Here is a 15,269-nt window from a genome sequence, read left to right as displayed (position 1 = left end):
GCTACAGCGCATAAGTGCATACATGAGGTCACAGATGCCCTGTATGCCCGGGAAGCCGACTATATTAACTTTGAGCTGGACCAAACCCACCATGGTGCCCGGGCAGCAGGATTCTCTGCCATTGCTGGGATTCCCCAGGTCCAGGGTGTCATTAATGACATGCATGTCGTCATGCACACACTGGGGAATCTGGGAGTGCCCTTCTTAACAGGAAGGGGTTCTACTCTCTAAATGTTCAAATCGTGTGCGATCACCACCTCCGCATCATGTATATTGGTGCACGCTTTGCAGGGGGTACGCATGACAGCTACATCCCGAGACTCTCGGTGTCAACCCGGTGCCAGCCACCAAGGTGATGATGGTGGTCTCCGGTACTTCCGAATCCCCCTCCCGACACCAGTGCCTCTCAAGGGCAGCGGGCGAATATAGCGGCATGGCAATGCCACTGACAATGGGAGTCGGCTGGACCCTCTGGCTCCTGGCGCTCCAGAGGACACCCGCCAAGGGCGTCAAAGGCCACAGGGTGCGAAAAGCAGCAGGCTCCATCTCTGATGTGCATCCTGGGAACACACCTAGACATAGCAGTAGACTACGGCAGATCACAAACATTGAAGATCACTGAGTGGGAGATCCCCAGCGTCTTCCAGCATGGCGAATTGGCTCTTGGGGGATAATGGGTACCTTTGAGATCCTGGCCGATGCGCCAGTGCGGAGGCCGGAGACCGAGGCAGAGACCCAATTTAACGAGGCCCATGTGCCACGCATGCTGTCATTGAGTGGTGCATCGGACTGCTAAAAATGCAGTTCCGATGCCTGAACCACTCTGCTGGTGCCCTGCAGACACAGAGGGTCATCCGCTTCACAACCTGGATCAGCAGCAGGGTGACAAACTGGAGGAGGAGGGACATGTGGCCTTATCTGAGGAGGAGGATGAGCCGGACCAGGAAGGGTTGGTTGCCGGAGGGTGGAGGACAGGGAGGAGCCGGAGGGTGGAGGACAGGGAGCGGCAAGGTTCCGGTATGGCCGGAGGCCCTCATCCTCACCCACTTCTCCAGGATGAGGCGTTGTCCGTCAGCTCACCCCCTCTCCCCACCATTCCCCTCCTTCTCCCATTCCCCTCCTTCCCCCAATTCTCCCCTATTCCCAGCATCCCCCCACTCTCCTCTTTCCTCCACCCTCCCATTCCCTGACCCACCCACCCACCCCACCAACTACCCTGTTCCACCCTCCCAGGGTAGGCCAGGGTGATGGGCTGTGTCGGCACTGTTAGCGGATCAATATACAAGGCAGGAGAGTGAGGACTACTCGCTGTGAGGCACGTTCTGGGGCTCTTCAATTTATGCCAGAGTCTGACTCTTGTCCATCTGCTGACAGCGAGGTCACACCAATACACAGAACGGGGTCTGCATCGGGGGCATTTCATCTTGGACCCCTGTGCCCGGGGGGCAGGGGGGGTTGGGGAAAGCAAGACGGAACAGAGGGTGGGGTGCAGGGAGGCCTGCTCTGAAGATTAATGTGACAGAGGTTTCACATGTATCAGGTGTAACATGTTTTACTGGTGTAAACACTGGACATTTCCATTCTCCCTAGCTACAGATTGTGACCACCCCCCCTCAGTGCCCACTCAGTGGTCTTCAATCTTCGTGATCTGCTGTAGTCTATTGCTACGTCTCGGTGTGTCCCCAGGATGCACATCAGGGATGGAGCCTGCTGCTTTTCACACCCTGTGGCCTTTGATGCCATTGGCGGGCATCCTCTGGAGCGCTAGGAGCCAGAGGGCCCAGCCGACTCCCATTGTCACTGGCATTGCCATGCCACTATATTCTGCCCGCTGCCCTTGAGAGGCACTGTTGTCAGGAGGGGGATTCGGAAGTACTGGAGACCATCATCTCCTTGGCGGCTTCTAGCACCGGGTTGGCCTCCAGTGCTTCCTCCTCCCTGGCGGTGCCCGTAGGGCTCTGGGGATCTCCATTGGACGGAGGGACAGCTGGAATGAGCTCCAGGGCCCTCAGAGTCATCTGGCTCTGCCAGCCTCGGCGGCTCCCCATTGTCTGCACCATGGTGTTGACACCCTCAGCGATGGATGCTATGCAGTGCCTCAGCAATGTTCACCTGCATCTGGGGCATGTGGGACTTGATGTAGGGGCTCTCATCCCTGGTCATCACAGACTGAGCCATGCCTTGGACACCACCACTCAAGATGCTGACCTCGTGCTGCAGGCTTTCCACTGTGGTCGTGACCCCAGCAGTGTTGGCTTGGGTGCCATGCATTGCCGGCATCATCTCCTGTGCCCATAGCCTTTGGGACTCTTCCAATCGGCTAAGCAGTCACTGGGATGTAACTGGCATCCCCTCCTGAATCTCACAGATGTGCCCTTGCATCTGTATCAACTCTGGGATAACCTGGTCCAGAGGCCCAGCATCTGACTGGGACTTAACTGAGTCCTAGGATCCAGCAGACCTCCGGCTACTGACTAACTTCGATGTTCCTGACTCCACCTTATGTTCACTAGCAACTGCACCAGATTGTGCTCCAGAAGCCTGCCAGTAATGTCGCCTGCCGAGGTGTGTGTCTCTGCGCTGGTGGAAGGTGGGGGTGATGGTCATGATGCCTCAATAATGGTCTCCTCAGAACTCTCCTCCGAGGTGTGCTCTTGGATGGCGAGATGGGGAACGACTCCGGATGGCCCAGCCCCATCAGGTGGAGGTCCTGTGAGATAATGGACATGTGGTCAGTGAGAGGGAAGGATCATTTTGTCTGGTGTGAACAACTCGCTTGAGACAGATCAACTGAGTGAAGGGGCAGTGCATCCTTACCTCTGTGGTGCAGGCGAACCTCGCTGTCGGTGACTGTTCTCTCTTTGGTCAACCCCGCAATCTCCAGGGCCTGTTCCTCACAGGAGGTGAGGACTCGGGTCTCTGATCCTCCACCCAGTGACCCTTTTCTGTGTATCAGGGGCTACTTTCTCATGTGAGGACAAAGAGAGGGCACTGTGAGCTGCACGCTTGATGGATCAGGGGTGTCTATGGCAGGTGGAATGTGTGGGTACTGCAACTGGACATGGAGGGGTTGTGCTGGTGGGTGCCGGGGGTGCTGAGGACCAAGCATGCCCTTGTTCTTCTAGATGTTCATGGCCATGGGTTTCAATGGTGCTGTCTAAGGAGCCTTGATGAGTTCCTGCAGTGCATCTTGTAGATGGTACACACGGCTGCCCCTGTGTATCGGTGGTGCAGGGAGTGAATGTTTGCAGATGGGGAGTCAATCAAGCAAGCTGCTTTGTCCCGGATGGTGTCAAGCTTCTTTTCTTGAGTATTTATGAAGCTGCATTCATCCATGCAATGGGGAATATTCCATCATTCTCCTGACTTGTGCCTTGCAGATTGTGGACAAGTTTTGGGGAGTCACAAGGTCCTACTTGCTGTAGCATTCAGATATTGGTAGCCACCGTATTTATATAGCTCGTCCTGTTCAGTTTCTGGTCTAGGTTAACCCCCATGATGTTGATTGTGGTGGATTCAACAATGGTAATGCCATTGAATATCAAGGAACGCTGGTGAGACTCTCTCTTGTAGGAGATGGTCATTGCATGGTACTTGTGGCGTGAATGTAACTTGACATTTGTCAGTTCAAGCCTTGATACTGTCTTGGTCTTGCTGAATTTGAACACGGACTGCTTCAGTATCCGCGGAGTCGCACATGTGTAATCATCAGCGCACATCCTCACTTCTGACCTTTTGATGGAAGGAAGGTCATTGATAAAGCAGCTGAAAGTGTTTTTGCCTGGACACTACCCTGAGGAACCCCTGCAGTGATGTCCTGGAGCTGAGATGATTAACCTCCAACCACCGGAACCATCTTCCTTTGTGCCAGGTATGACTCCAACAGTGGAGGATTTCCCCGATACCCTATCACTCCAGTTTTGCTAGGACTCCTTGATGCCATCAAATATTGCTTTGATATCAAGGGCAGTCACTTGCACCTCACCTCTGGAGTTCAGCCCTTTGTCCATGTTTGAACTAAGGCTATAATGAGGTCTGCAGTTGAGTGAGCCTGTCGGAACCCAAGCTGAGTGTCAGTGAGCAGGTTATTGCTAAGTAATTGCCACTTGATCGCACTGTTGAAGACTCCTTCCATTACGTTTTAATGATTGAGAGTAAACTGAACGGTAATTGGCCAGGTTGGAATTGTCCTGCTTTTTGTAGACATGACATACTGGAACAATTTCCAATTGCCGAATAGATGCCAGTGTTGTAGCTGTACTGGAATAGCTTGGCTAGGGGCACAGCAAATTCTGAAGAACAAGTCTTCAGTATTATTGCTGGAATACCGTCAGGGCCCATAGCCTTTGCTGTATCCAGTGCCTTCACCATTTCATGATATCACGTGGAGTGAATCGAATTGGCTGAAAACTGGCTTCTGTGATGCTGGGGAGCTCTGGAGGAGGCTGAGGTGGATCAGCCACTCGGCATTTGGGGCTGAAAATTGTTGCAAATTTTTCAGCCTTATTTTTTGCACTTATGTGCTGGGCTCCTCGTTCATTGAGGTTGGGGATATTTGTGGAACCTTCTCCCCCAATGGGTTGTTTAATTATCCACCACCATTCACAGCTGTATGTGGCAGAATGACAGTGCTTAGATCTGATTTGTTGGTTGTGGAATTGCTCTGTCAACGTCTTGCTACTTGTGCTATTTGGCACGCAAGTAGTCCTGTGTTGTAGCTTCACCGGGTTGGCACCTCATTTTTGGGTATGCCCGGTGCTGCTCTTGGCATGCCCTCCTGCATTCTTTCATGAATATGAGTTGATCCCCTGGCTTGGTGACAATGGTAGATGTGAGGGGTATGCTGGGTCATGAGCTTAGATTGTGGTTTTGTACAATGCTGTTAATGCTGATGGCGCACAGCACCTCATAGTTTCCCACAAGGACTGTGCGTTGGTCGCTGTTACCAATACAGACATGGGCAGATGCATCGGTGACGGGCAGGTTGGTGAGGACGAGGTCAACTATGTGTTTCCCCAGTGTTGGTTCCTGCAGGCCCAGTCTAGCAGCTATGACTGTGATAGCCCACACAGGGCCTACTGGGTGCGAATGGTTGTCTTCCACCTCGTCTTTGTGGAGTACGAGCTCTCCCGCTAGGGTCGGAGGATGTCTATTAACATTTGTATGAAAGATTGGCCAGTAAGGCACCGGCCAGTGAATAACCCAGTAGGTATTTAGCAGGCTGTGTATATATTATGTGTAAATAACACTTTGCTTCTTTACTTTACTCAGTATGGACTCCCTATGTCCTTATTTTTAGGATTTGGCCAGCTCAGTCTGTGGTGGGACGACTGAGCCACTATTGGTGATGGACATTGATGTCCCCCCGCCCAGAGTACATTCTGCACCCTTGTCATTCTTAGTACTTCCTCCAAGTGATGTTCAACATAGAGGAGGACTGGGGACGCTGCATGGTAACCATCAGGAGATTTCTTTGCCAATGTTTGGCTTATTCCGTGAGACTTTATGGGTTCCGGAGTTGATGTTGAGGATTCCAGGGCAAATCCCTCCCGACTATATACCACTATGCTGCCACTTCTGCTGGGTCCATCCGATGGGAGAGGATATACCCAGGGATGTTGATGGTGATGTCTGACACATTGTCTGTAAGGTATGATTTTGTGAGTATTGGTATGTCAGGCTGTTGCTTGGCTAGTATGTGTGGCAGCTCTCCCACTTTTGGCACAAGACAACAGATGTTAGTGAGGAGGGTCGACAAGGCTGAGTTTGCCATTGTCGTTTGCAGTGGCTTGGCCAACGGCAGTGGTCCATCTGGTCTCAATCTTTATCGGTTTCCTAGCGGTTTAGTACAACTGAGTGACATGCTCGGCCTTTTCAGAGGGTATTTAAAAGTCAACCACATTGTTGTGGGTCACAAGTAGACCTCAGGTAAGGACGGGTTTTGGGGTGGGGGTGGGGGGGTCAGTCATTGTACAAGTTAAATAGGAGATTCTTTCCATAGTATAAATTGTCTACTGAAATAGGGGTGCATTCTCCATTCCTCTACACCATTATCGAGTTTCCTGATTGGGCGGAGAATGGAGCGTCAGCCGGTAAAAGTGATCGGCTCCGGACGCCAAATCTGTTTCAATGCTCTGGTCCCCCACCAGCGGTGAGCTACAAGCCCCACATGGTCGGGAGGATGCAAATCACAGATTTCCATCTGATTTATGGGCTGGAAGCCCAAGTCTCCACCCCCACGGTATGCACTGACTCCCGCAGTGGGAACTCCTCCTGGTGGGATTTGGTGAAAGTTTTCCCAAGCATAACCTTGATGCGGTAGACCCCACAGTGGGTCAAACTGGGTCAGTGCCCCCAAAGTCCATCAGAAAGCCCCCCCCCCCCGCCCCACAACGAGGATCCTGCCATCCCCCGCCTCACCACCCTCCCACCAATCTACCCAGGCCCCCATCAGAGACTTCCTACAGAGATCCCTTCAGTGACCACCATCAGAGACCCCCCAACAGTGACCCCATCAGTCACCTCTGCTTGAAAGCTGAAGAGCAGTCCAGGCTCTTCAAATCACTGAACTTTTACCTACCCTTTTCTCACATCTGCTGCCTCAGTCCAAAGTGTTTCAAGCAGCAGCTGTTACAAGTGTTAGAGGCTTCCTCAAAAGCCAAGGCGATCTAACTTTCCCTTCAAACTTGAATACATCTTAAGGTCCCTACTTGATGATAACTACAGTGCTTATAAATACTCTTGATATGATTGACAGTTCCTCACTACATCAAATAGCTTGAACAGTTTTGACAGATTTGTTGCTTCCTGGATAGCTTTACCAGCTCCTTAACAATTCCTTGACAACTGGACAGGTCCATGATAGCTGGACAGCTCCTTAACAGTTCCTTGACAGCTGGACAGTTCCTTGAAAGCTGGAAAGTTCCTTGATAGTTCCTTTACAGCCAGAAAGTTGGTTGTCAGCTTGGCATTTCCAAGATTTTGTGCATAAAATCAGTATAATCATGTTCACTTTTGACAATCCCAAAGCTGTCCCGGGACCCTATTCAAAGGTGTATTCTTTACCGTTTCAAAGGGGTACCCTGGCAATCTAAACGCAGCCACCAAGGTCAGGCCTCCTCTTACCTGTTCTATTTTTCACATTCTTGATTCCACACTCCTTTTCTTCCAAAATCCCACTTCAGTGGACGCAGCTGGTGACATAAATGGCCGACTGCCTCCATAAACAACGCATGTGCAAATGGCAAATACCAGTCTGACTCCAGTCCTACCCCAGCTAAGATGGGAAATGCCGGGTTCGGGGGCAGGGCTTTACAAATTTTGGCCACGTCTGAGACTTTTGCCACAACAGGGAGCCTCTCCATCATGGCAAAAATCCAGGCCTGATTTTCAGTATTTCTTATGTGGTAAATGCTGATTTCTGCGCACGAGAATACTTCAGCACTTAGTGTGTTTTTGATGTTTTTGGGCCAACTCTTGGGAGGTTGTAGATCATGCAGTTTAACATAACATTGAATAAGAATGTGTCATACATTTGTAATCAATTTTCAAATTTGGATTGAGGAAAAATGCACAGACAGTTTGAAAATAAATATTGCAACTAGTAGATCCCTTTTAGTTAACATTACACAGGAATGGAAACGCCACTGGAGTCTTGCAATTAATTTGGATAATTAGGAATTTCAAGAGTTATCACTTGGGGTTGATGAATGATATAAACATGTTACATCTGTTCTTTTAATACATATTTCAAGGCCATGAGCTTGACGTAAAATGCCTTCAGTATTCCACTGAGATAGCTTGTATTGTTTCCACTTGGGACTCTGCAGTGTTCCCAGGTGTGGTAACTGCAAAGCCTCACACAAAATGTTCTTTCTGTGGCGTTGCTGTTTTGAATTTTCTCAGACATATTGTCACATATTCAAGAAATTACAACTTATCCCAAAAGCATTGTAACATTGTTGTTGTACTTACCCTATTAATGTTCTTAAAATTGGCTTTATCTATGAAGAGACAAAACAAATAATTAGATATGAAAGGAAATTTAGTTAAAAAAGCAGGAAAAAAATGTTAGCTGTTTCTGAGGAAATTTGTTGCCGTCTCCTAGAATCATAGAGTTTAGTTACAGCACAGAAGGAGTCCGCTCATCATGTCAGTGCTCGCTCTCTGCTGTTTACAGGTGCTTGATGTGCAAAATTAGCTGCCACATTTCCTACACTGCAACAGTGATTGCACTTTAAAAAGTGGCTGTGAAGTGCTTTGGGACTTCTGGTTGTCCTGAAAAGCGCTATCAACATGCAAGTTTTTCTTTTCTTCACTGGCTGGCTTTCTGTAAATTTCAATTTTATTGTGCTGTAAGAAACGATGTGGAGAGAATTGGATCTCATCAAGTTTTTTCTCCAGTTGAACATTTCAACAGTTAAAAGCAAAATAAGGAATATACCAAAGAAAGTTGGATTATTGTGATCATTTAAAAAATTACTTCAATCTTGCGTTCCTATTCACACTGAAACTTATACTTTTACTTTGTTGGGAGTTCTCCAGACTCCATTGAGGTAGTGTATGGAGCATGTAAATCCAGACCTGTAAAAATTATTTATTACATCCAACACATCTGCCTGCTGCCTTTCCAGCTCCATACATAGCCCATTGTACCCCTCATCCTGCTCTGCTTTTTTTCATTGTGTGTGTATGCTAGGGGGATTTTCCAGCCATTCTTGTCAAACCCCTGTCACCGGGAATGGATTCAATGGGAAACCTCATTGACAATGGCGGAACTAGAAAATCCCGCCGTTGGCCAACAGCAGCGGCCTCCTGCCACCGAGTAACACGCCGTGGGGGACATGGAAAATTCCAACCCCCAATTGTTCCTGCCACACCATTACGCCCCACACCCATCCTTTCGAAGTTCTGTGGTTATTTTCTTGCTCCTCTTTGTCACCTGAGTAGACCAATGTTATCGCTGTGTCCTGGGAGTGAACTGAGGCCATCTTAAAAAAACCTTTAGAGTACAAACTATACTTTCAACAAAGGCAGTTAGCAATTCAAGCATTTAAACTCATTATCCAGGTCAAAGTCAAAAAACGTACATATTATACAATTCTCAAGGAGAAAGGGTGGGTGTCCAACAATAACCTTCTTGGCACTAAGCATGTAACCATGTTTAAGATACTTAAAGGTAAGTAGCACATCAGATTATACATTTACTAAGTCAAGTTTAATTTCTACTGACAAGCCCCAGCTACCTATATGCACAGACACAAGATCATTCAGTGTAATAAACTAATCACAATTTCTTAAACTCAAAGACCGCTCTTAATTGTCTGAGGAATTCACATCCATTCTCCACTACTTTGGTCGCCACATCGCTTGACATCCTTCAATGGCCCCACAGATGTTTCTGAACACAGGAATCCCTTTATCATGCCTCTGAAGCTCAGCACCCGATCCAGGTTTGTAGTATTCCACTATTGCTCTGGAAAATTATTATTATTATTATTAAAGCTTTTCTTCAGGTAGAGGAGCTGCCTTTGGTTTATTTATAAGGGATTTGAAAAGACAAACTAATTGAATTGGCAAGTGAATTAAAAATAGCGACGTCAGCCAAAGCTAAGAAGGCAGAGATATATGATATATTGGCTGAGTGCTTGGGTCTGTTAGAAACACAGGAAAACACGTGAGCAAGTAGCCCAAGTAGTGAGGCATCAAAGACATTTTCTGGTGGAGAAACTGAGCTGGCGAGAATTCGGTTGCAGCTCAAGTATGAGAGGGAATTTTTTAAAAAGGGAAAAGAAATAGAGATGCAGCAAAAGGAAAGAGAATTGGAGACGTGGCAAAAATAAAGAGCTTTTCAAATTGAAATGAGGAAGTTGGAATTAGAGAGAGAAGGAAAAGCAAAAGAGAGTTCCAGTTTAAGGCACTGGAAATTAAAAGGGAGCTGCCAGGAGCTAGAGGGGAGCTTAACCTTAGTACAGAACACAGTGGTGATACGTTTAAATTTATACAAGCTCTCCCAAAATTTGAAGAAAAGGAAGTAGAGTAATATTTTACAGCATTTGAGAAAATAGCAACCCAAATGGACTGGCCGAAAGAAAAGTGGACATTACCCATGCAAAGTAAATTGACCGAGCGGGCACAGGAAGGTTATGTTCCCCGTCAGAGGAGGGATCTAAGGATTATCACAAGGTTGATGCGCTATCAATTACGATGAGACGAGAGTAGAGACTAATCGAGGCTTTATTACACACAGATGTGTGGCCTCCTACAGCTGCTGCCGAAATGGCTGCAGTTCGGAGAGCACACACATTTATACTCCACCTTCTGGGCGGAGCCAGCAGGCAGGGATCTACCCCCGTACCTGGAGTACAGGGACCTTACCGTAATACCCTCGTATGCAGTGCAGCATATACAATATAATACAACAGTGGTGACTACCACATTCACCCCCTGTGAAAAATGAGTCCAGCAGGGGGGTGGAAAACTATTTACATACAGGTTATCATTAAAATTTCAGAGAAGGTTACAAATTTAGACGGTCGGGTGCCTTGATCCGTCATTCGAGCGCCGCAGTGCTGGTGGCGAATCAGGCGTCAGCTCGGTCGTCGGTGACTCCAGGAACGTGTCGACCTCATCTTCATCCCCGGGTGGAACCAAGGGGAGGACGGATTGTCCTGGAGCGGGGGCTGTGGTGGGGTGCGCAGGGGGAAGGGAGGGTGGCGCCAGGCAGAGGGGAGGGGTTGTGTGGGGATCCAGCTGGTGCCAGGTGCCTGAGGGAGACGGTGTCTTGGCGGCCGTCGGGGTACGCTACGTAGGTGTACTGCGGGTTTGCGTGGAGTAGCTGTACCCTCTCAACCAACGGGTCCGCCTTGTGGAGCCGCACGTGCTTGCGGAGGAGAACGGGTCCCGGAGTTGCCAGCCACGTTGGGAGCAAAACCCCAGAGGAGGACTTCCTGGGGAAGGCAAAGAGACGTTCATGGGGGGTTTCGTTAGTCGGCGTGCACAGGAGCGACCGAATGGAGTGAAGTGCGTTGGGGAGGACCTACTGCCAGCGGGAGGCCGGGAGATTTCTGAACCGTAGGGCCAGCTGGACGGCCTTCCAGACAATCCCATTCTCCCGCTCCACCTGCCCGTTTCCCCGGGGGTTGCAGCTGGTCGGCCTGCTCGAGGCAGTGCCCCTGTTGAGCAGGTACTGGCGCAGCTCATCGCTCATAAATGAGGATCCCCGGTCGCTGTGGACGTAGGCGGGGAAACCGAACAGATCGAAGATGGTGTCGAGGGCTTTGATGACGGTGGCAGACGTCATTTCGGGGCATGGGATGGCGAATGGGATTCTGGACTGTTCATCGACCACATTGAGAAAATACGTGTTGCCGTAGGTGGAGGGGAGGGCCCTTTGAAGTCCACGCTGAGGCGTTCAAAGGAGCGGAAGGCCTTCACCAGGCGCGCACGGTCTGGCCGGTAGAAGTGCGGTTTACACTCCGCGCAGACCTGGCAGTCTCTGGTGACAGCCCTGACTTCCTCGATGGAGTAGGGCAGATTGCGAGCCTTAATGAAGTGATAAAAGCGGGTGACCCCTGGGTGACAGAGATCGTCATGCAGGGTCCAGAGTCGGTCCACTTGTGCGCTGGCACATGTACCTTGGGACAGGGTATCGGGGGGCTCGTTGAGCTTATCGGGGTGATACAAAATCTCGTAATTAAAGGTGGAGAGCTCGATCCTCCACCGCAAGATCTTATCATTTTTGATCTTACCCCGCTGTGTGTTGTTAAACATGAAGGCAACCGACCGTTGGTCAGTGAGGAGAGTGAATCTCCTGCCAGCCAGGCAATGCCTCCAGTGCCACACAGCTTCAACAAAAGCTTGGGCCTCCTTTTCGAGGAGGAGTGCCGAACTTCGGAGGCATGGAGGGTGCGGGAAAAGAATGCCATGGGCCTACCTGCCTGGTTGAGGGTGGCGGCCAGAGTGACGTCTGATGCATCGCTCTCGACTTGGAAGGGAAGCGTCTCATCGACCGCGTGCGTCGCGGCCTTGGCGATGTCGGCCTTGATACGGTTGAAGGCCTGGTGAGCCTCGGCCGTCAGTGGGAAACCGGTGGAGTGGAGTGGGCGGGCCTTGTCCGCATAGCTAGGGACACACTGGGCGTAGTACGAAAAGAACCCCATGCATCGTTTGAGGGCCTTGGGGCAGTGGGGAAGGGGAAGATCCATGAGGGGGTGCATGTGATCGGGGTCGGGCCCTAGAACTTCGTTCTGAACCACATAGCTGAGGGTGGCTAATCGGTTCGTGCTGAACGCACACTTCTCCTTGTTGTAGGTTAGGTTGAGGAGTTTGGCAGTGTGGAGAAATTTGGAACGGTTAGCGTCGTGGTCCTGCTGGCCGTGTCCTAGATGGTGATGTTATCCAGGTACGGGAAAGTGGCCCGCAGTCCGTACCGGTCAACCATTCGGTCCATCTCCCATTGGAAGACCGTGACCCCGTTAGTGACGCCGAAGGGAACCCTAAGGAAATGGTAAAGGCGGCCGTCTGCTTCAAACGCGGTGTACGGGAGTTCCGCCTTGCGAATGGGGAGCTGGTGATAGGCAGATTTCAGGTCCACTGTCGAGAAGACCCGGTACTGTGCAATCTGATTGACCATATCAGGTATGCGTGGGAGAGGTACGCGTCGAGCTGCGTGTACCGATTGATGGTCTGACTGTAGTCAACGACCATCCTGTTTTTCTCCCCCGTTTTCACCACTACCTCGTGGGCTCTCCAGGGGCTGTTGCTGGCCTCGATGATACCTTCCCACAGCAGCCGCTGGACCTCAGACCTGATGAAGGTCCTGTCCTGGGCGCTGTACCATCTGCTCCTGGTGGCAACGGGTTTGCAATCCGGGGTGAGGTTTGCAAACAGCGAAGGCGGGTCGACCTTAAGGGTCGTGAGGCCGCATACAGTAAGGGGTGGTAGGGGCCCGCCAAATTTCAGGGTTAGGCTCTGGAGGTTGCACTGTAAATCCAGGCCGAGTAGCAAGGCAGCGCAGAGGTCGGGGAGGACGTAGAGCCGGAAGCCGCTCAACTCCATGCCCTGCATGGTGAGGGTGGCGATGCACTAACCCCGGATCGCCACGGAGTGGGATCCGGAGGCCAGGGAGATTCTTTGGTTAATGGGGTGTACCGCGAGGGAGCAGCGCCTTACCGTATCGGGGTGGATGAAGCTCTCAGTGCTCCCGGAGTCCAGAAGGCAGGATATCTCATGCCCGTCAACCTTCACCTTTGTTGACGCGGTCGCGAGGTTGTGCGGTCGGGGCTGGTCGATCGTGACGGAGGCGAGACGTGGCTGGTCGGCAGCGGTTGCAGGCAATGAGCGGCCCGATGAGGTGCCTGACGGGCAGGGGTCCTGAGGCGGGGAAGGTGGCGGCGCCCACGGGCCGCACGTGTCCTGAGGCAGGCAAGATGGCGGCGCCCTCGGGCCGCACGTGACCTGGGGCAGGCAAGATGACTCCGCCCATTAGTTGTGAGGTAAGCAAGATGGCGGCGCCCACAGGCCGCACGTGGCCTGAGGCGAGGAAGATGGCGGCGCCCACTGGCCGCATGCGGGGGGGGTGCAGGGACAATAGTGGTGATTGAGCGAGCCTGGCACACTGCTGCAGCGAAATGTCCTTTCTTGCCGCACGCTCTGTGCCGGGCAGCGCTGCCGGGGATGTTTTGTCTGTCTGCAGAAGTAGCACTTGGGTCCCCCAGGGTTGGTTGGCTGCAGGCGTGGTGTTGGCTGGGGGCGGTCGCTGATGGGGTCCATGATGGGGTGGCCGCTGGCGGGGTCCACGATGCCCAGGAGGGGTGGGCCGTGCGGTCGGGGGCATACGCCTGTACGTTGCGTGAGGCGACTGTGAGCGAGATCACTAGTTTCTTGGTTGCCGCGAGGTCAAGCATAGCCCCTTCTAAGAGGATGTAGGCCGACCCTATGCCCGTAATGAACGTGTCTCTCATTAGCAGGTTAGAATGTTCAGCGACCGAAACGGCCTGGCAATCACAGTCTCTCACCAGGGCGAGCAGGGCATGCCAGAAATCTTCCACAGACTCACCGGGAAGTTGGTGACGCGTGGACAGGAGGTGCCTGGTGTAGATCTTGTTGGTCTGCTGAGCGTAGTTCTCCTTCAGTAGCGCCATGGCCTCTGCGTAGCTCGGCGCGTCCTGGATGAGGGGAAAGACATCGGAGCTCAGCCGTGTGTACAGAATCTGGAGCTTCTGTACTTCTGGGATTGGGTCTGTCGCAGATCCGATGTATGCTTCAAAGCAAGCCAGCCAATGTGCAAAGTCCTTTTTGGCGTTGTCTGCTTGAGGATGCAGCTGCAGGCGATCCGGCTTGATGCGGAGATCCATCTTTGTAAAATCTCTGTGTAATAAATTGATGCACTATCAATTACGACGAGACGAGAGTAGAGAGTAATCGAGAGAGGTGTGGCCTCCGACAGCTGCTGCCGAAATGGCTGCCGTTCGGAGTGCACACACATTTATACTCCGCCCACTGGGCGGAGCCAGCAGGCAGGGATCTACCCCCGTACCTGTAGTGCAGGGGCCTTACCGTAATACCCTTGTATGCAGTGCAGTATATACAATATAATTCAATAGTGGTGACAACCACAGAGGTAAAAAAGGTTATTCTGGGTGCATATGAATTAGTTCCTGAGGCATATGGACTAAAGTTTCAGAATTTAAGGAAACAGCTGAGACCGAATTATGCTGAATTTGAAAGGGTTAAGCAGAACAATTAAAAAATATATATTTTTATTCAAAAATGTTGTCCATTATAGCAAGGTAAAACAAAACAATAACATACAGCAAACATAATCTCAAAATAAACCCACCCACATCTAATACCGCCCCAACCCCAACACCCCTAAACAACCATAACCATACTCCCCCTAGCAACTGACAGTAACCAACTCCCTGAAAAATGAAATGAAAAATTGCCACCTCCAGTAGAACCCTCCCATTGACCTCTTCATGGTGTACTTGACCTTCTCAAGATACAAAAGTTCTATTACATCACTCAACCAGGCCGAAGCACTGGGTGGTACCGACTATCAATGATGTGAAGGTGAGGACATCCACCTTCATTCCTGTCTGCAATTCCGGGGAGTCCGATACACCAAAATTAACCACCAACGGGCATGGCTCCAGCCGAATGCCCAGAATCCCCAACATGGTGCTGAAAAAGGAGACCCAGAAGCTCACAGGTTTAGGCAAGACCGGTGTATGATTCGCCGGCTCCCTCGCAATATGTTTGCAGCT

General features: G+C 50.9%; 1 protein-coding gene across 2 annotated transcripts in view; it reads right to left on the bottom strand.

The window, feature by feature from the left end:
* Positions 1-15,269, bottom strand: part of pde10a (phosphodiesterase 10A) — a 1,307,205-nt gene that overhangs the window by 702,059 nt on the left and 589,877 nt on the right. For both annotated transcript variants that reach the window (XM_072507750.1, XM_072507751.1), the window contains one exon: positions 7,975-8,003. In XM_072507750.1, the coding sequence (XP_072363851.1) occupies positions 7,975-8,003 (29 nt within the window). The remainder of the gene's footprint in view (positions 1-7,974; positions 8,004-15,269) is intronic.

This window comes from Scyliorhinus torazame, chromosome 1 (assembly GCF_047496885.1).
Source record: "Scyliorhinus torazame isolate Kashiwa2021f chromosome 1, sScyTor2.1, whole genome shotgun sequence".
NCBI lineage: Eukaryota > Metazoa > Chordata > Chondrichthyes > Carcharhiniformes > Scyliorhinidae > Scyliorhinus > Scyliorhinus torazame.
Note: the sequence above shows the minus strand (reverse complement) of the source record. Positions and strands in the feature narration are given on the sequence as shown.